This window comes from Dermacentor albipictus, chromosome 6 (assembly GCF_038994185.2).
Source record: "Dermacentor albipictus isolate Rhodes 1998 colony chromosome 6, USDA_Dalb.pri_finalv2, whole genome shotgun sequence".
In the NCBI taxonomy this organism is placed as follows: domain Eukaryota; kingdom Metazoa; phylum Arthropoda; class Arachnida; order Ixodida; family Ixodidae; genus Dermacentor; species Dermacentor albipictus.
The window spans coordinates 10,271,141-10,292,484 of NC_091826.1; the positions used below are offsets into that span (position 1 = coordinate 10,271,141).

The 21,344-nt window shown below is 45.0% G+C and overlaps 1 protein-coding gene and 1 long non-coding RNA gene across 2 annotated transcripts in view; both read right to left on the minus strand.

The window, feature by feature from the left end:
* Positions 1 to 12,187, minus strand: part of LOC139061451 (SCO-spondin-like) — a 195,330-nt gene extending 183,143 nt beyond the window's left edge. The window contains exons 1-3 of the mRNA XM_070541441.1: positions 11,895 to 12,187; positions 2,303 to 2,433; positions 1,565 to 1,637 (exon numbers count right to left, since the gene is read on the minus strand). Coding sequence (XP_070397542.1) covers positions 1,565 to 1,637; positions 2,303 to 2,433; positions 11,895 to 12,187 — 497 coding nt within the window. The remainder of the gene's footprint in view (positions 1 to 1,564; positions 1,638 to 2,302; positions 2,434 to 11,894) is intronic.
* Positions 12,188 to 13,224: 1,037 nt separating this feature from the next.
* LOC139046788 (uncharacterized) lies at positions 13,225 to 19,759 on the minus strand. Its single transcript, XR_011506929.1, has 3 exons — positions 19,674 to 19,759; positions 17,690 to 17,802; positions 13,225 to 13,251 (listed from the first exon to the last, which is right to left on the minus strand). It is a non-coding gene; the product is annotated as an uncharacterized lncRNA (long non-coding RNA).
* Between the last annotated feature and the right edge of the window lie 1,585 nt (positions 19,760 to 21,344).

Genomic DNA, 21,344 nt, shown 5'->3' on the forward strand with positions numbered 1-21,344 from the left:
TTCTTTGGGAACGACGGCTGAGTCTGGAATTAGGATGTTCGCTACTTTGGCTAAGCAAACATACGTTGTATGGAGCAGTAGTAGCAGTTTATACTGGGAATCATAGACCACCACCACTTGTGCATCACACAGCCGCGGTGATAACTTAAGGGCAGAGCACCGCATGAGTAATGAGCACTGTGGCTTCGGCTCTCAGGTGGGCCAAGTTGTACTTTCGTCCACTTTGATTTGACTTTCAAGTATCCTTTAAACGTTTGACTTAAAAGTAACATTCATTTTCCTTGTGGGTTTCCTGGCTTTGTTGTCTATTTGCTTAGTACAACTAATTCTTTTTATTGAATGCCAACGACCCTCGAGATAGGAATACAAATCTATTGTTCGCAGGTTTTACTCTGTATTGCAGGCAAGAAAACAAACTTCAATTCAATTCAACTAGAAATCCAAGCTCTCGGTTTCCCTTAATCTTCTCGCTCCTCGCTATCAAGGCGCTTTTAATGCTCCCGAGTGACACTAGTCTGCACAATTCCCACCGTTCCCCACGTGCGGCAAGTTGTTTCTTCATCCGCTTTCGTTTCCATTAATTTATCGTTTGTCTATTTCGTTTATCAAACACAAGTAATTTTCTCTATGTTGTCCTTAGTATCAGTGTTTGTTGGGTTCTTGTGATATGACTAATAAAAATCTGACCCCTCGGTTAACCACCTTTCTTCTCGTCTATTACATAACGAGGGTCTCGAATCCGGCAACATTGATGCCTTCAGGTAGCATGTGTGGGTTTATTGAGCGGTTGCCTTCACCCAAAAAGTTCACGTTCTCGTGACGCTTGCGGCAGAAAGGATGTTCCACATCCGTTGCCAAGGTCTGTGAGTGGTGGCGCCGGCTAACACTCCCAGGGTGCTACTAGGAAGCATAAATACCCAAGAAAGCGTATGGAAAAACCGCGCCGTAGTAGCTCAACTGGTAGAGCATCGCACGCGAAATACGAAGGTTGTGGGATCGTTCCCCACACGTGGCAAGTTGTTTTGTCATCCAATTTCATTTCTGATAATTTATCGTTTCTTTATTTCGCTTATTAAACAAAAATAATTTCCCCTGTCTTGTCCTTGGCGTCAGTGTTTGTTGGCTTCTCATGATATTGCAAATAAAAATCGGGCCCCTCGGTTAACCTTCTTTCTTCTCATCTAGTCTGCACAAGATACATTATGTTTATTGTGTGCCGAGTATACATTCTATTAGTGTGGTTGTCCTGTGCAAGTCATTTGATTTTACATATTTTTTTATGTAGAGTAACATGCTTGGCAAGGTACTATGAATACCTAGCTTCATAGCATTCAATTTGTATTCTAAAGAAATGTTCTTTCTTTATTTCAGGCCGCAAGTGAGACCGCGAAACATCCAAAGTTTATTCGTGTCACCTGTGATACCCAAAAGTTTGCTCTACATTCTGGGTATGTATATTGAAATGAATGTGCTGGTACTATCGGACCGGCATTCAATAGGATCCGGCGAATTTGATTTAGCGGCATGTACAAATTTGTTGTGAGGGAAAATTGCTCGTACTCACATGCTGCCTCTCTTTCTTTGGCAAGATGTCGATGCAGCGTTGGGGTTTGGTGGAACGTCACACCATGCACTTGCTGCGGTAAGAAATGCACGAATAATTTTAACACAGGAAGATTTTCCTTCTCGCTGCTTGTGGCGGCCTGTAATAAATGTCTCTCCCGTAAGCATTGATTAAGCTTCGAGTAGCTGCAGTCACGTGAAATACGACTAGTGACGATCTCTCCAAGTGGGAAGTCTGCGTTTCTCAAAATGAGCACGATATCGCTCAGGCAACCGAACGGTTTCCTCAGAAATAATTATTTGCAATATGGGAAAATCTAATCGCAGGTAATTAAGAGACCGGACCCTGCACAATAGCTAGGCATTCACTGTTTATCAGAAGTGTTGGTTGCATGTTCCATTAACTTATATATACGCATGCGCACGTAGTGAACTCAACAGTATGTCGGCTTGTATACGTATGTATGTATGTATGTATATATATATATATATATATATATATATATATATATATACTGCACGTTAACTTTTGCGACCTGTGTGAAAGGTGGCCGGGTGCTCTCAAGTTATTTATTCCACTTTTGCCGGTGTCTCGGAACGTTATTGCAAATAAAGTTTTGTTCTGTTCAGTTTACCTAGAGCAGCTAATATAATGAGTACGTTCAGATTTAGGCACCGATCTCTTGTCTGTTACCATTTCAATGAAGTTAGCAGTCATAGAAGAGAGAGCAGCACTTACAGTTGCTGGACATTTCGATTCTCTCCATCACTGGACTTTTGATGGCGCCAGTGCGGTAGTTGTGGGACATTTCAATCCTCTCCCTAATGGGACTCTTGACACTGCCAGAACCATAGTTTTTGGTTTTGATGCTGAAAAAAAGAAACAAAGAAAGACTGGTTACCAAAGGCTATTTCTTACACTCTTGATCTGTTTCCTTTTTACTATCTGAAGCATGATATGCAATGCCGGAAAATTATTGAATCACTCTTTTACTGTGCCAATAGCAATGTTAAAACATCATATACATTTGGTATTTTTGTGTATACAGCGGAACTGTTATGCGATTATATTCGCTTAATAATGTCTTTTAAAATGCCAATTTATTTATTTATTTATTTGAATACCGCTAGGGTGCGAAGGCATTACATAGGAAGTGGATAATAGATATACAATGCAAGGAGAAAACGATGTGGTTGTAAAGTATACAAATAATGTTCAACTGCACCTTTAAATGCACCTAAATCGATCAATTCGGTGATACAGATGGGTAGGTGGCTTGATTTGTTGTATTGACGGGGAACGAAAGAGCCATGGAAAAGCTTTGTTGGTGAGAATGGTACGTGTACATTGGGTTTGTGATCAGCCGTGTCTCCTACAGGAAAATGAAAAAAGAGCTATTTCGGTCAATTTCTGACGTAAATAAGGAGGCTGAAGACACGAGCTCTCTGATTAGACCATACATTGATGTGCGTGCATAGGGTAAGGGAATGAAACCTGACAGAACCGAAACATTAACTGACAGAAGCACTGAAGCTAGCGCAGTCAAACTTGTAAGGGATACTGAAAATATCAAAACGACGTACTGCCACAAGCATGGTAGTGGCTCGGCTGTTTGTGGGAAACTTCCGATCATTAAGCCTTGAAGGTTTAAGAAATAGTCTGTCACCACATTAAAGGGATGAAACATGGCAAGAATAACACGTGCTTCGGGGAAGCTTGTAGAAAAAATGCCAAATTTGTACTGGCTTCGCGGATATCGTAGGTAACCGTCAAAATCGTGTTATTTAGTATTTCTTTTGCGTCCTTGTCGTGATGTCAAATGACTCGCCTTTTGCTAAATATTGGGCGATATCAAAGTGAAGCTGCGAAGGAAATGAAATTGACTCGGGAAAAAACGTGCGAAATAAATTTCAACGTTACATCTGTATCGCGGCACCGTAGGAAACTTCCAAGTTGCCAGAGGGGCATCTTAAGCGCTTCTTGCAACAGTTGTTATCAACATAGAACTTTTACTCCTGGCAAGTGCCTCAACATTTCTGAGCAAGAATTTGTGCACACACACAGGGTAGGTTGTGTTCGTGGAGAGAGAGCGTAAACCTTATTTTCATATCAATAAGATTTGAGTCCGGCGTTTTTTTAGTGGGTCTGGGCAGTAGCCGCGGACGCGGTTACGAGACCTTGTCTCGAAGCGGCTTCCTCGGCTCACTGGACGGCCCCGAGTTGCGCTGTTAGGTTCGAGCTGAGCAGTGCGGTCTTCCAGCGCGAGCGGGGGCTGGCGGTGGAAGAGATGGAGGGGTAGGCACTGCCCGACTTGTTTGTTAAGCGGAGAACGATATTTTTTTCTAGTATCTTCTTTAGTACAGAAGCGTTGATCTCGTAGCATTAAGTGTAAGAGCGTAACGCCGCAACTGTGGGCGCAATATCTGCGGCACTGCGCAGTGCCTGGTGACAGCGAGACAAGTGCGCGAGACAACAGCGCGGACGCGTGCCTTCTGCCCTCCGCGTCGCACGCAGACGTGGTTTGCGTGCACCGACTGTTCAGAAACGAGACACCGTGCTGAATGACCAGCTGCACACAGTTCGTCATTGTTTTTCTACGCATTGTACCCACACACCACTGTTCTGTTTTACTCCCCCGTTTTAAAATATAAATCACATATCATGCGCAACCAAATGCAGTAACTTAGCTAATTACTTAATTAATGTTTATTTACTGCTTGGAGATCTTTATTTTTTCTGCTTACCTTGCTCTATTTCACCGCATCTGTTTTATTGGAGGAGATGTAAGTGCCGTCATGCATTGAGAAAGCTTTATTTCCACTTTCGCCGAAACCAACATTACATTATGAAGCGGTCTGCGCTGGACGCATGAAAGAAGACGAAGGAAGGTGCTAAGGAAGAAGTTGGAATAAAATGGCGGACGACACCCGTCTCACTTAGATTATGTCATTTCTGTTGCCGTTCTAGTTAGGAACGCTACATTTTGGCGCAGCCGACAGTTTTCGAAGACCAGCGATGCGGGTGACGTTTTTCGTCGACCAGGCGTCATCAGAGTCTGTTGTGTTCACCCGATACCAAGTGCACGGTGAGCCAGCGACGGACCTTCCTCTTGAAGTTAGTTCTACCGCGCTGATCAACGTGGTACTGCAACAAGCTGCAATCAGCCGCCAAGCCCTCGTGCAAACAGGATCGGTGACAGTGAATCTACAACTGCAGACACTGAGCGAACTCGTTCTGGAACCCATACGACGTGGCACCCTCAAAGAGGAAACGCCTGCCGGGAAGGTGAGCCTAGACTTGAGTGTTATGGAACTGCAAAGGAACATTATACAACAGATCGAAATAATGAGAACTTTCGTCCAAGCGCTTAGTCGAGAGCAGTCAGCACGAAGTATTGTTGAACCAGATGTTTTTGAAGGAAAATCGCAAAATGCACACTACTGGCTGTGTTTTTTCGAGTACGCCTGTGACAAGAATCTGTGGCACTCCGACGACACAAAGATTTTACATATGCGCCGCTATTTGGGCGGTATAGCCAGAAAATGGTATGACGTGCAACTCATGGATTATGGAACAACATGTTGGGAACTGTGGAAAAGCAACTTTTTAGGGGCTTTCGAAGGCAACGCAGTAGAAAGATGGGATGCGGCACTGCGGTTCAGTTATACAGGTGGCTCTCTGCTTGAGTACTGTCTTGAGAAGCGTCGCCTGTTGTATTCTGCAGAACCGAAGCTGTCGTCTTCTGCTGTTGTAGCTTTGATAACGCAAGGGTTGTGTATCGAGATCCGTAGTCATGTCCAGCTCAAAGGTCCAAGAACGTTTGATGACCTTCTGAACTTTCTACAGACCTCAGTGCCAAGAATTACATCGAGAAGACAGCCAGATGGTAGAACAGAGCAACTTGATTCCAATCTAGAGTCGTTGCCGCCAACTGAATGTGAACACAGCTTCATAAACAAATCTCTGGGAAGCGTAAGTCATGACTGTGAGGATGGTGAAGAACCAATTACCGCAGTTCACGGCAACCTACTTCCACATAATCTGTCTACCGTGCATCACAAGCCATAGAAAAAGAGCTTCAGTGAGACAGTATATTTGGTGTCGTCAAGCTTATTGTACGCCCCCATTAAGGTAGATGGCATTGAAGTGAAGGCTCTCGTTGACAGTGGAGCTTCGGTATCTATTATCAACAAGACTCGAGTGGATGCCAGTCGTCTGCACGCTGGTAGAACATTGCGTGTCCAAGCCTACGATGGGTCAGTGACCATGCATAGCGAATGGGTAACCCTGGCTATTGAATTTCAAGGAAATGCTATTACCAGTGACGTATTGGCCATTCCCAATGTCACCTACGATTTTCTTTTGTCCCGTCCAGACATGAAAAAACTTAAGATGAACCTCTATTGGGATGACAAGGTAATGGCCGAAGACACGATAAGAACAGAAGACCCTGGTGAAGAACCTAGTGTATCAAGGCTAATTTTTCACCACGAAGACATCAAGACTAAGTACCCAGAGCTTATATGCATAGGAAGCTACCCTCCAGCAATGAAATCCCATGTCGTTCCTTTCGAGCTCGCAGATAAAACAGTGGTTCGTAGAACCCCCTATAATATGTCCAGAGATAAAAAGGTGTGGCTGAAAAAGGAGTTGCAAGAAATGTTAGACGCAGGTATCATCCGGCCTTCTGTATCCCCATTTGCTTCTCCTATCACTATTGCACCTAAAGAAGACGGGACATTCCGCCTCTGCACAGACTACCGGGCTCTCAATCGTCAAACTGAATTGATACCTTATCCAATGCCGAGAATCGACGACATCATTGACGAAACCGGTGGTTGCCATTGGTTTTCACGAATAGATCTCTGCAAGGGCTTTTGGCAGATTCCACTAAGTGAAGAAACGAAGAAGTACACCGCGTTCATAACCCCATTTGACTTGTTTGAGTACAACCGCCTACCATTTGGTTGGAAAAACTCCCCTGCGTGGTTTCAGAAGATTATGACGGACATTCTGAAACCTTACCTGGGCACATTTTGCAATGTGTACATCGACGACATCATCATCTACTCAAAGACAAAGGACGAACACCGTAGTCATCTTTCAAAAGTTCTTCATGCCCTCAGTCTTGCCCAACTCAAAGTCAACTTCAAGAAAAGTGCGTTCTTTCAAGATACCGTAGTATTTCTTGGCAGGGTGTTTGATGGACAGACTAAAAGCACCAAGCAAGAATCGGTAGAGAGAATCTCCAAGCTGGTAAAGCCTTATGATGTGCACTCCCTGCGCGTTTTTCTTGGCCTTGCAGGACACTTTCGGGCGTTTATCAAAGACTACGCACTGAGAACAAGGTGCCTCACACGTTTAACTCAGAAAGACGTGCCTTTTCATTGGGACGAGAAGTGCGAAGCTGTCTATCGTGAGCTTGTAAAACTAATATCGTCGGACCCCATCTTGCGAATACCGGATTTTTCCTTGCCTTTCGTGCTGAACACGGACGCATCACATTATGCTACCGGTGCAGTTCTATACCAGAAGCCATCCAAACAAGCTGATCAAACCAAACACTACGTCGTGGGGTACTACAGCTATACCCTGAAACCCGCCGAAATCAATTACTGTACCACAGAAAAGGAAGCTCTGGCCGTCTTAAAAGCTGTGCAGTACTTTCGTACTTACCTGGAAGGTGCCAAATTCATACTTTTCACGGACCATCAAGCATTGACTCAACTTCTGAGCATGGCCCAGCCAAGAGGCCGCATTGCTAGATGGGTGAACTATCTGCAACAATTTGATTTCGTAATTTCGCACCGTCCTGGCCCACTCCTCACTGACGCTGACGCACTATCAAGATTACTTGTACAGGAATCAAGCAATAATCCAGATACAATCAATCATATTAAGCTATGGGAAGGTACAGAAGAGCTCCAGTTTATCAATGGAAGGTATCACGTACCACCAACTATGATTCCAAGGATTCTTCATCTATACCACGACACCCCTGAATCGGGTGGACATGATGGCTTCTGGCGCACTTATAAGAAATTGCTCATGAGATTCACATGGCCGGGCATGAAAAACGACATCAGCCATTACATCCGCACATGCCACCTCTGCCAGGTGAACAAAGTTAAATTCAAGCAATCGACAGACGTTATGACAAACCCTGAATATTCAAGCATCCCGTTCGAAGTAATTCATTTGGACTTCGCGGAGCTCAAAAAGAAGGGGGAAGGAGTCAAGCGAACGCAAGCTTTCTTGCTCTCCATAGATGAGTGCACACGGACGATTGCGGCTAAAGCTGGCAAAGAAGACGCAAACAGCGTAATAGACCTCCTCAAAGCTGAGTGTTTTAAACACACAAAGACGCTCGTCTGCGACAACGGGCCGGCTTTTCGGAGTGCCAAATTATCAAAGTGGGCCCAGGAGCACGGCATCATGATAAAGTATTCTTCTCCATACCACCCGGCAGCAAACGGCCTAGCGGAACGTGCCATACAAGACATCAAACAGTATCTGAAGATGTATCCAGACTTTGCCGGTGGCTGGAAGTGCTGTCTCGAGGCCGCTGTGAAGCATCACAACAGATCATACACCACGAGTTTAGGCTGCAGCCCTCATTTTGTAACTTCAGGTACAGCGCCCATACTTCCTGCAGATCGTGAGCTAGGTCTCCTAGAGAACCTCGAACTTGCGGAAGTAAGGAAAACTGCCAAAGAAGAGGAGATCTACAAGCGCCGCATGAAGCGAAACTTTGATAAAAGGCACAGTAGCGAGATACCGGACATACAGCCTGGAGACTATGTCCTTGTAAGGAAAGGAGCTGTGCCCTCAAATTCAAAATATTGCGGACCATTTCAAGTTATTAAGACTGCATGCCAGCATGGAATATTGAAGAATGTCTGGTACCCCGGAGCCTCGGGCCAAACGGAGTGCGCCGCTATTGGAAACGTATTCAAGTATTACGCCAGGAGGTGTAATTAAAAGAAATCCGGAAGAGTGAAGCGGTCTGCGCTGGACGCATGAAAGAAGACGAAGGAAGGTGCTAAGGAAGAAGTTGGAATAAAATGGCGGACGACACCCGTCTCACTTAGATTATGTCATTTCTGTTGCCGTTCTAGTTAGGAACGCTACACAATAGTTTTATGTAAAGCAAGTAGAAAATGGCAAGGATGATAAAAAAAGTTAACACGATTGAAAAGAAAGGAAACATACAAATATTTATTCTCGATGCGCCCTATAGACGTTCCCCGAGAGGTATTATTCTGCAGCGCGAAATCGCAGGTCCCAAGGGTATTAGACCAGCACGGCCTTCCGCTAGGCACTCCTTTTTTTTTCATTTCTTCCTTTCGTTTTTGCTTATTTCTTCCTTCCTAGTAAGCCGTGCAACTTTTGATTAATGAAACTTTCTGGGTGTGAAAGCGGCAGCTGTAATCCGCGGACGCTCGTTGTTTATCGGGTGGCGCGGCCGTACCGACCCTGATTTAGACTTTATTCCATATAAACAACACTGAGAAAGACAATTCCCAGAAACGGTGGAAGAGAAGTAAGAATTTAAAAAGATAACTTTATTTTTTCGTGCAATCGTGACGACTTTGGCTTGGCTGCTCGCGAGGATCGGAAGCCGGTGCGGCTAAATTTATACGGCACGAGGGTTTCTTCGGATAAGCTCACATGCGTGACAGCGTTGTTTAAGCTGCACTTGGCACAGCGCAGCGTCCTAACACAAATTCAGGAATGCAATAAAATTGCGTTGAAATATTCCTATCTCCATGGCGTTGGCGAAGGCGATCCGAATTGTTCATACCAAATATAGATAAAATTGGTGTAAGCAAAACCATCTCGCCCATTTAGTTCAGCTTTATGGGTACGTTTAAGAACCCCAGGTGATTAAAATTATTCCGGAGTCCGTCATTATGGCGTCTCTAATAGCCAGGTTGTGGCTATGGTTAGGGAACGTGAAATCTTATCAAATGAAATTTTTAATCGTCTTTAACGTATATAACTGTTCCAATGCTTTTTCTCACATTTTCTGTTAATTAAAGCACGATGTTTTTCTTTCTTCTCATGCAAAAATTTGGTGCTCCTCAATGAAGACTGACTTCGGCTATTCGCGTCTCGTTAAAATAGGTAAGATGGTAAATAGGTAAGAATGGATACCAGTTCACTGTCGAAAGCAAGAGTGGCTAATTTATATCTTAGAAAATAGCTTATTCTTCTTTTTCCTGTTGAAACACCCACATGCCCTGATGTGGCTCCCTCACTGGTATCCACTTTTTACACCAACCCAGCGAAACTTTATTGTAAGGTGGCAAATCAGTTCCATGGAAATCCGCAAGGTGAAAGAAAATTACGGAAAGAGAAAAGTTGCCATCCGTGCACCCGAGAGCTACCCGAATTTGCAAAGGAAACCCGTACAGGTTTCTGAGAAAGAGAAATTTGCCGTTGAAGAATAATTTATCTTCGTCCGGGGATCAAACCGAGGAGGAACTTCTTTCCGGGGTAGTCACTTTATCCTGTGAATTAAACAGGAGGCTAGCAAGTCACAAAGCGAGGCCAAATTAATTGACAACTCGATTATAACCGCAGCGAAACTTATGGCAAAATGCGAAGCTTTTTTTCTGAGAAGCCCGTGTGGGTTTTTTTTTTTTTTTTGTAGCCGCGTGCTCATTATTAAAAGGTTGGTAATTTTCTTTTCCTTTTCCTAGTATTAGAAATTCCATCAAAATCGTTTAAATAAATAAACAGTGAAGTATTTATGTGACATCTGACTTTCAAACTATAGTGCTAGTTGAAAGAGGGAATTGCGATTTCAGCACTCACACCGTTCGCATTCCAAAACCTGCGTCTTCTAATGAGCTGTGCCTGAACAGCACTTACGTTTAAGGTTTGATGCCTCAGCTACGTTAGTGGGCCCTGAACACGATCGTAAGTTGGATTTGCGGCTCTCGTTTGACTGCACTGCAGTTGCCCGCTGCATCACTCATCTGTAACGCCTGCTCGCCAGATGGCTACATCACCTGCATTGGTGCATACGCCGTCTTCTGGCTGGTGTCGGTGCCCGCGATACCTCTGTACGAAGTTGATACTTATATTCCCCTTTCCCTTTTCCTTCCCCCAGTGTAGGGTAGCAAACTGAACGCTAGTCTGGTTGACCTACCTGCAATTTTTTTTCCTTGCTTTCTCTCTCTCTCTCTCTCTTACTTTCAGATAACTGCTATCTTGCGAATTAGATGTTTGTGCCAATATTTAGAACGCCGCAACTTATTATGTAAACAAATGGACGCCTATGACCACGAAAGAGATGGTAGGTTACGTGTGTGATTGTGCTGCGCTGGTGCGGTTTACGACAGAATGCTTATGCTATGGGATCATTCCGCGATATACACCGAGTCGGGATCGACGCCTGCATCCTGGCACCTTGTACAACCATCAGCACATGTTCTTATTTTCTGGGTATGGTGTCGTGCTTCTGAGGTCGAGGTTGCGGGTTCAATATCTGCCCAGGCGCTCGCATTTCTATGAGGGAGAAATACGCAGACGTTCATGTAGTTAAGCCTAATTTGCACCAAACACCAAGAGGGCAAATTATTTCCGGGATCCTGGATGTATACGGCGTGCCTCATAAGAACATAGTTGTGAAAACCATACATCTTAATACCGGATATATGTGCTTTAATTATCTCATGTGACGTAATGTGGAATTTTGCCTAATCAACTCTTACGAATGTACTCGAGCAAACGCAATTGATCAAACAAGGCAGTTTTACTCTTCTGTGAAAGTAAAGCCGCTACCGGAAAGCGGCCGCCGAGGCTGCGGAATCTAATGCAGGAGCCCGCGTGCTCTGCAACAGAACTCCTCAGTCTTTGAGCTACGGAGGTCGTGTACACTTAAGCGAATTAAAAATTTCTCATCAAAACTGTTCTGTATTGCGGGGGCCGAAATCAATGTTCTCGAACTGCGTGTTTAGTATCCGGACGGGATGTCTGTTTCACGGGATTTAACGCCCCAGAGAAAAACTGGGACTATGAGGTGCGCCGTGGGAAAGGTGATCAGATTATTTGAGACCACACGATATATTCGCACACTTTAAGTACACGAGCGTGTTTTTGAATTTCGCACACATCAAAATGCAGTCGCGACGGCGAGAAACCGAACACGCGGCAATGTGCTCAGCAGCACAACGCCGAAGCCACCGATCCACTGCCTGCGGCTCTTCCGGATCGTCATTCGGCAGCTTTGAGCCTAATGATATTGTGATACTGTGATCTACAAAGAATAGCGCGAAGGCATTAGCCGTTGCTGAACCCGTGGCACGGTATTTGCACTCACCCGTACGCGGCCTCGACTCCGTGCGACAGTATGCCGCAGACCAGCACAACGGCCAAGCAGACGGACGACCGACGCACGACCGTCATGCTTCGAGGGCCTCGGACTGCCGTTCCCTCAAAAGCCACACCGAAGAGGCAGATGCTTGACGAGTCGCCGCTGTTGCTTTTAGGAGAGCGACAACCTCCCCGAACCAAGTCGGGGTCTCGAATGCCGCTAGGTCGGGGTCGGCCGGCTCTCTTCAACCGCCATGGCCCGGAGGCCACGTGCGGGTTCCTCCCCTCGGTAGACGTCATCGGCCGCACTTATCAATTACAAATGTTCTTTCGGTCTTGCTCTCCTTCACTGCTCGCCCTCGCTTCCTCTCTCTTTCGTATACGACCCGCTGAGACTATTCTACCGCATGTTGACAGCGCTCTTGATCTCGTTGCAGCCGCGGCTGCCTGCCCGGCATATCTGGCGCTCTTCACGCGTTTCCTGCGGTAACGGTAATGAGCCTCCGCGCCGACTTCCTTAGGACGGATGCGACACGTTCTCCTATACGGTCGCCATATCTGCGCGGCGACGACGTACTCCTTATTTGTTAGCGGCGTCTAGACCGCTGGAGAACGAGCAACAACAGCTTTGCGCGTTCGTCATTTTCTTTTTCTTTATTTTTTATCCGTTATTCCTTTCGTTCCGTTCTCATTGATCATGAGCTTGCCTCATGGCCTTTCAAAGATAGCCACACGGGTCAATGGCTGATTTTTGAAAAAGGCCTCTAGTTTTTTTTTGCTTTTATTTTTCATTAACATTGCTTTATTTCGTTACGAGGAAAGCACACTGTGACATCCGTGAGAACGCTGTCTTGTTTAACATATTTCGTAATTGGCCTCAACGTTAATGGAAGGCTCCGCATCATCCCATCGAATTATATTAAAAATTAAATATATATGTTGTCCAAGTAACTTATCAACAAATGTTTTGCCCAAGCCAATTCGCAGCACGAATAGACTCGTTGGAGGCATTAAAAAGGAAAACGATATAAAATATTAAAGCAATAGTCACTTTCGCAAAGCAGAAGCCTTTATTTTGCATGAAACTTCAGAATAATAGCCTGTAGCAAAAAAATTATCTTTTTCCTCCCCCCGTTTTCTTTAAATCATGAAACTGGCTGCGCTCAGCGGACGAATCCTGCTTCGGAGTCCTGCACGGGGACGTGCTCTTCACGCACGGAAATCGTTGGCGCAAAAGTTGCGGCACCAGGTCACGCAGCAGGGAAACGGCATGGCGCAGTCGAAGTTAGTCCGGCACGGTGGCGCCGACCAACTGAGGCGCACGCACTGCCACACGGGCATCTTCTCCGGACACGTGGCAGGTGCTGGGGCAATAAAGAGACCTTCGCTATTTTTTCCTTCTTTATCTAAAGCAAGGCTGGTCTCCAGTCGACTGGTACAGTAAGGCAAACCCTTCGACACGCTCGTAACGAAACGCTTCAGTAGACAAAAGCAACGAAATGTCAGCTCGAGCGAAGATCTCAAGTGTCACCACAGAGGCTAGAGCTCGACAGATCAAGCATCGCAACAGCCAATGTAGCGACAAGTCCAACTTTCTTTCCTCGCGACTTCTACAACAAAGATAACGAGATGATAAAGAAAGGCGATGATGATACTTCAGGTAGACATAAAATCTGGCTAAATTACGCTGAGCAGCTGTCATGAAATTTAGTGGTAACAAATTTAACCACACAATGGCGTGAACAAAATGAATAGTTGTATGCGCGGCAAGTAGGCTTATCTATTCTTTTCTTGTAAAGCTTTACAACGAAATCTCCTCGTCGCAAAAATAAAATAAAATAAATAAAGCAATGTTTAGAAGGCGCAGGGAGCGTCTGGTATGGTGCGGGTCTCTGTGCGCGTAGCTTGACGCCTAGCGTACTCTTGCAAAAGCTACACTACCTTGGACTGCCAAGCCTGCTCGTTCTACTTACCCCTGCACGAATGTGCCGTAGAGGCTCGCATAACAGCCCCAATTCTGCAATGGCCGCGCGCTTTGCTTAAGGCAAAACTGCCATAAAAAAATGTTCATTAATTTTAACTCAACGTAATCTGCACTTCACGAAGTGAAATGTAGCATTCTTAGTGGAACGACGAAACATGCTCAGCGAAGCTATGTTTGAATTGTATTGAATTCTAGGGTTTCACATGCCAAAACCACCATTTAATTATGAGGCACGCCGTGATGGGAGATTCAGGATTAGTATTGGCCACCATGGATTTTTTAACGAACATTCAATGCACGGGACACGGTTTGCCTTTCGCCCCTATTGAAATTCGGTCGCAGTGACCGGGATTTGATCTCGCGACCTCGTGCTTAGCAGCGCAACACCACGGCAGCTAAGCCACAGCGGCGGATGGCTAAGTCATGTGGCGCTAATATTATAGCTACATGTCATGCATTATGTTCGTGATAGTGCCCTCCCCCCTCCCTACTTCAAGGGCCATTAGGCAGTTTACGTGCAATAGGTGCTATCAGGCGATTTGCGACAGATGAATTAAACGAAAGAGCGAGCCCTACAGACGTATAAACCAGGCTACACGCACGCGGCACCTAAGCAGCACCTAAGCACATAATCTAGCGCAGTGGCAAATTCAATTATCACAGCTATTCAAACTGCCACCTGTTAATTCGTACGTAGTTAAAGCTGAATGGGTTGACTAGATATTCATGCACGGGAATATACAGCATATACGTTCCCACCCCGCTTAAGAAACATGATGTCGGTGACCTGCAAGAAGTCTAAAAAGAAAAAGTGAAAAGAATGGCGTGCCTGCTCTCTATCAGTGCTCTCTTGCATCAGTGCCAGACTTCTAGGCGACACTAGAAACATGAATGCCCCTTCTTCTGTGCAGCTTATTTTCTTATCAAAACCCGCCACTGGGCGCCTTTGGGCCTCGTGGACCGGAAATAGTTGCAATGCAGAGGAAGCGTGCGTGTCTGCCAGTGCCAGCAGCAGGATTTCAGAGCTCGAAGAAAGCTGCTCTAGCGTCGTCGAAAGTTGGGAGCGGATACAGAGTTTGTCGGTGTAACAGCAAGCGCAGTCAATTGGCAAATACGTGGTACGACGCGGCATCCTGTGCAATGTTACATGAATTAGTTCTAGCTGTTCCGACTGTTGGAAGCTATTGGAACCAGTTAGACGCTTGTTGGATGCGACTGTTGGTACGACAGATCACGTGTCAGATCGCACTCAGAATCGCACCACGTGCTTCTTGTTAGAACTCGCACTATATTGCACAATATTAGTTCCAGAACCGAATTTCAGCAGTGCACGAACAGCTTGCTTTGGTGAACCACGGCCTCTTAGATACTTATCTTTCCTACACCCTGCTTATCATTGTTTGAGACTGGCGTTGCTTAGATTTTCATACGTCGGCGTGCTTTTTCATGTCTTGTGCACTGGCGCTTTTCACAAACAAGCAAGCTTTCTTGCAACGCAGCATGTTCAAACTTTCATCTTCAACATATTGTTCAACCGGCGGATATCTTCGATGCCTGTAAAAATGTTTTTGCGCGTTTTGTGTGTGGCGTACACAAGAATGCTTCACAGCTCGGGAAGATGACCCGCCGTGGTGGCTCAGTGACCATGGCGTTGTGCTGCTAAGCATTGAATTCCCGGCCGTGGTAGACTCATCCTGACAGGGCTGGGATGCAAAAGCACTCGGTGAACCGTACATTGGGTGCGTGTTAAAGAATCCCAGGTGGTCAAACCTAATCCGCAGTCCCGCACTGCAGCCCTTCTTAATCAGATCGCAGTCGTCGCCTATGTAAAACCCTATTCTTCTTAGAGCGCCGCTGCTAGGCGCCCGTTCCTGCGGCGAGCGTCGGCGTTCCCGGTGTAACTGAGCGAACGAGCAGTGCTAAAGATGAAAGCGAACGCGACGCGCAGCGGGAGAGGAAAAAAAAAGAAGGGGGGTGAGAGAGAAGAGGTACCAGGGGGAAAGCAGATCGGAAGATTCCGCGGAACCGTGAGGCGGAAAGTGGAGGAGGGTATGGCGAAAGCGTGAGAAGAAAAGCGTATACTGCGGCGGAGGTGGCTACGAGATGGCGCCAGAGTAGCGCGCGTCGTCTGGGAGGTTTGTCGGCTGCGGCTTATGTGAATCGCGCGAGGGTGCTGGCCTCACGCGCTGGCTCTCGCGATTTCCAGATTAGCGAGCCAGTGGCGCCACACTTCCCTTCGTTCGCAACGTGGTGCACGTTATCAACTGTCCGTGCCAGCCAATATATCGCGAAATGAAAACGTGCATAGAGTTGCGCTCAATTTCGCTTCATGAAGTGTCGTAATCATCGGTGATTTTATGTTTCCTTTCTTTTCTACTACTGGGAAAGGTCTCCTGCGTTCGTACTTTCTTGATATCTGAGAGGAATAGTTGGTTAGAGCATCAATTATGTCAAAGTTACTTGTATTCTTCGGTTCCTTCAGTCTACTATATTGTTCTGTCATTGGTATTAGGAGATGAGGACGATGCGTATCGAAGTTTTTCCTACAACGACGTGTAGAAAAAGCTTACAGTGCAGCCATACTGTGGCTCTTTAAATGCAACTCAGAAGTATATGCGTGTGAAAGATGCCGCTGATATAGCGAGCCAGATGTTATATAGCATTGGTTATTTCCTAAAATGCAGCAGCAGCAAGGTCACACTACACGTAGGGTTGTTGGCACGCCCACGAATTCGAAGATGCTGCAGAAGAGCTCGCACGTGCCCGTGCGCGGCACGAGCATGGATATCTGTTTCAGGCTGGTACGGGCCTCTGGCTGCCTCACGTTTCCACGCGCCTGGCTACGCAGCTACGGCATGGTAGATTCAACACTAAGTAAGGTAGATTTATGTGGTGGGATAATGTGCTTTTTCTTTTATTTCTTTTCGCTGATCTAATGGCTCTCAAAATAAGAAAAAGGCTTTTATAAATATTTCAGCGTTCTCAAGCACTGTCAATAACAAAGTGCGAGGCGATGTCTGTCAAAACATCAGCGAGCCAAGTGAGCGGGCATCTCTTGTAGACGCAAACTGCCATTCGTCGCAAGGCGGCGGCAAACGCAAGACGCCCCACCGGCGTGCGCTTTCGCGCGTAGACAAGCGTAGGTGTTGTTTGGTCTTATTTGGTGATAACACTAGCATAAGCAATGACCCTTGTCACAGTAGAAACTCTTGCTTGGAGTGGGTGCTGAAGATCAAGCAGCGACAAAAGAAACAGGGAATCAGCTGTAGCTGATAGTAGCTGTAGCTGTAGCTGTAACAGGCTGTAGTAAGAGCACTACTCATTGGGTAGTATTAGTAGTGCTTACTAGTAAGTCGAGTAGCCGATAATAAGAATCTCAGTAACGAAATATTATTGAAAATGACATAGGCCTTCGGTCCTTGGGTTGGGAAGAAGCTCTGTGACGTCGAAGAAACTTAAATGTTGCAAATACATTCTTCAACCACACCTGGGCATTCCTACACAGCCAAGGCGTAACTTTAATAAGGGAAAGATCATAAAATAAAATAATTTTAAGGTGATTCTAACAGTGTTCATTCTCGAAAAGAACAACGAGAATATATTGTGATGGTGCTAAAATAGGAAGACAAAGGCAAGTTTAGAGTGAATCTGAAAGGTTGGTGAGTAATGCAGCACTTCGGTAACCCCGCAGTTTTGTCCTTGTTTCAACTTCAGTCGTTCGTCGCAATAATAGTTATATTAATGACTTCACTATAGCTGCACCAATCATCGAGCATGCAGTCCCGGCCGCTATATTGACTACTAGAGTGATAATTGACCTGTATGGTGCACTGGCCTCCTTAGGTCGACTTCGTCCTCGGCCAGTGAACCTCGCACCCAGAGCAGCAGCACAAGGAGCAGCGCTCGCTGCCAACATTGCGGGCCATGGTAACTGCGGATGTCAAGGCGGACACTCTAAATCAATCCTGTCAGTCTAACGAGCTATAAGACGGCAGCTCTAATCTATCTATCTATCTATCTATCTATCTATCTATCTATCTATCTATCTATCTATCTATCTATCTATCTATCTATCTATCTATCTATCTATCTATCTATCTATCTATCTATCTATCTATCTATCTATCTATCTATCTATCTATCTATCTATCTATCTATCTATCTATCTATCTATCTATCTATCTATCTATCTATCTATCTATCTATCTATCTATCTATCTATCTATCTATCTATCTATCTATCTATCTATCTATCTATCTATCTATCTATCTATCTATCTATCTATCTATCTATCTATCTATCTATCTATCTATCTATCTATCTATCTATCTATCTATCTATCTATCTATCTATCTATCTATCTATCTATCTATTCGTCTTGTCTTCTCGGTCTGTCTGATAAGCCAGTTAGCCAGCCAGCCATCTACATCGGTACAACAATTGTACCATATGCTACCACACAGACAATATAGTATACCGGCTAGCTAACTCGGTCTCTATTGTAGATATAAGGAATGTCAGCAAGAAATAAAAGCGAGCGACAGTAGAACATCTTACTTGTTCTCTCTATCATTTTGATTGCTGTCTCACATCTAGTATTCTTCCTTATCCTCACGTAACATCAAACTCAACAAAGAGGATTTTTCATTACGGATAATAAAAAGACAGTGTACTTTTGCGAAAATGCGGCATGTCCAACGAGTTGGAATCTATATACAACGAATCTTTTTATGAGTGCGTAAAGAGTCGACAAACGAGTACACGCACTCACGCACTCAAATCATACCAAACCTTTTGCTAAGCGGAGTTGCTGACTACTAGCGAATACGACGGACGCCTTGAGTGCATCATGATTTCAGAGGCAGCATCCACATACGCATGTAGCGCAATTCGAATCCATTCTATCCGCAAGAAGCGTTTACTTCCTCATGACTACGCAGCCGCTGATGTGCACGAAGGCGTGCTTAGTGTTTTTCTTTGTCTTTTTTCATTCCCTCACACGGATGGCGCCGCCGATGCCACGGATGCACGGAGACCAAAGCCATCTGGTGATCATGCAAAGAACCCAACGGGTTCCTTGCATCATCACCAGATGTGAAGGGCGCCTTCTCCGCTATGATTGGTTGGTCTTTTCAGCGACAGAACAGCCACACAGCTCCGACGGTCATGAAAACCCGGTGATGTCCACGAAGAAAAGCTTCGATTTTAAAAGAAAGGTTTTTTGAGAAGAAGCAAAACTGTTATCATAGTTTCCAGGTTCCTGTAGGAAGATGTTAAAGCTGGGGGTAAACAGTGTGGGTTCCAAATACATTAGACCACGTAGAATTGTCTGCGATGGGAGCCCTTGAGGCACTTTCTCGGCTGCTTATTTCTCGAAAAGGCCTGAAAAATTGGCTAGGTGTAAGACCCAGAATTCAGCCAGTTTGAGGTCTTTGAACGTGGAGATTTAGAACAAGTATAAGCACATGAAACTGGCATTTCGCTTGACAAAGGCGCATACAGTTAAGGCACAGAGTATCATGAAAACTCTATATTTTCATTTTTTTTGCTAAATAAAAAAAAACGCAGAGGCACTAAAGCGACGTCATCGTATTCACAGAAAGTAGCTTTAAGTAGCTTCATTTAACCCAGCATATATTAAGATGTGTTCTTTCTGCATGCTTGTAGGAGTCCTTGACCGCAGCGGCCATGTAAGGGAGCTATAACAGAAGCATTTGTCTCTGTCGTAAAAGGTTACTTAACTGGAAAATGAATGATATGCTGCAATTGACTGCTTGCTGCATCAACTTACAGGAACTCACGTTGTGAACTTCGATGGCTGACCGCTAGACGCATCTTCTTTTTCTCTTCCTTTGCCAATTGAGCGCAGGGCCACAGTGTGTTCGTGTTGTTGTTGCTGTTAATGCCAAATCCAGCAGCGCGTACCCACCATGGGCGATTCGTATACTGCTTCTTGGAGTCACTGGAAAAAACGAACAAGTTCTAGCTACGAAATACTTCGATGCACAGTATTTGCTAACAATAATAGCCCTCCGTTTCGCGATTTGCTGCCCGATTTTTCGTCGTAATACAGCTCTTCAGGCCAATGCGATGTCATTCAGAAGTGATCTATTGATCTATTGCATTAAATGACATTCTGCGGTTTTACGTGCCAAAAAGGCGATAGACGCCGTAGTGGTGGTCTCCGAAGTAACTTTGACGACTTGGGGTTCTGCCCAACCTTACATAACCGCCATAAACTTGGGCTAGTCGTGTGTTGAAAATAATATACATAGAGCATGCTTATTTTTCGCCTTCCGATGCGAAAACATCGTGCGAGTGGAGCGTGCATTTTCCGCAGTAAACGCTTCGCGCTCATCACCTTAAAAGAACAACTGCATCTGAATTTCTAATGAGACCCCCAGGACATTGTCATTTGAATATCTAAAGAGATCAACAGCAGTAGAAGAAGAAAAGCGTCAGCCTAAATCCAACGTTTCAAATAAGGCACTTGGTTGAACCGATCCTTCTCTTGTTGGTCTCCCATTCTCATCCGTTTTGTCTTAGACTAACAACATCAAGTTACACAAAATATACCGCAATGACCCGATAAATCCAAAGCAATTCACTTCACCTTGGCAGCCACATTCATTGCATGGAAACATGAGCACGCGCAGCTCAAATTGCGGAATAGATACAATAGCTTGAGCACCGCAACAAAAATAAAGGGAAAGTATCAAAAACGTATTATTGCCCAGATTAAATAGTAATACCTGTTCATTTTTCGCACAGCAGTAAAGCATAAGCGCTCAGTTAACAGAACTAGAATTGCATTTCCTCGCAGGGTATTGCCACCCCGAGTACTTAAGTAAAAACTAACGGTTCGTTGAGGCCTCTCTAGAAACCGCCATTTGCAAACTTGAAAAATTGCCTCGGAGTGGCCTAACAATAACGCTAGTTTCAACGTACACGAATGGACTTGAATATGCCTCACCGAGGCGTCTTTCAAAAGATTCCTTAAGTAGAATTTTAAGTTGGACTGATAATTTACACTTCCAGTATACCAGCAACATCAGTTTTGCACGAGTGGTGTATTGGTAAACCATAAAAAATGCACAAAAGACAATCTTAAAGTTTCCGTGCAAGTTATGGGTGACGGCGTGAGATTTGAAAATTAGTTTATCAATAAAATTATTACTGTGTATTCTACAAAAAACCAGACTCTACGAAGTGATCTTGTAGAGCAATTTCGCGAACGAAAACGGGCCCACACATAAAAACATGCTTTTAAAGGCATGATGTCCTACTGACGCACCGGTGCTCTGGTCCACGCACAAATCTCGCTGATGAACAACTTCTCAAATGACGTTTAAAAGCGTGATCATCTGGCTGAAAAAAGATCGCTTGCTCATAAGTACATGAGAAAGCTTTCTCGTACTAGGATATCGAGGAATAATGAGCTACAAAGCAGCTTCGCCTCTCAACGCATCCAC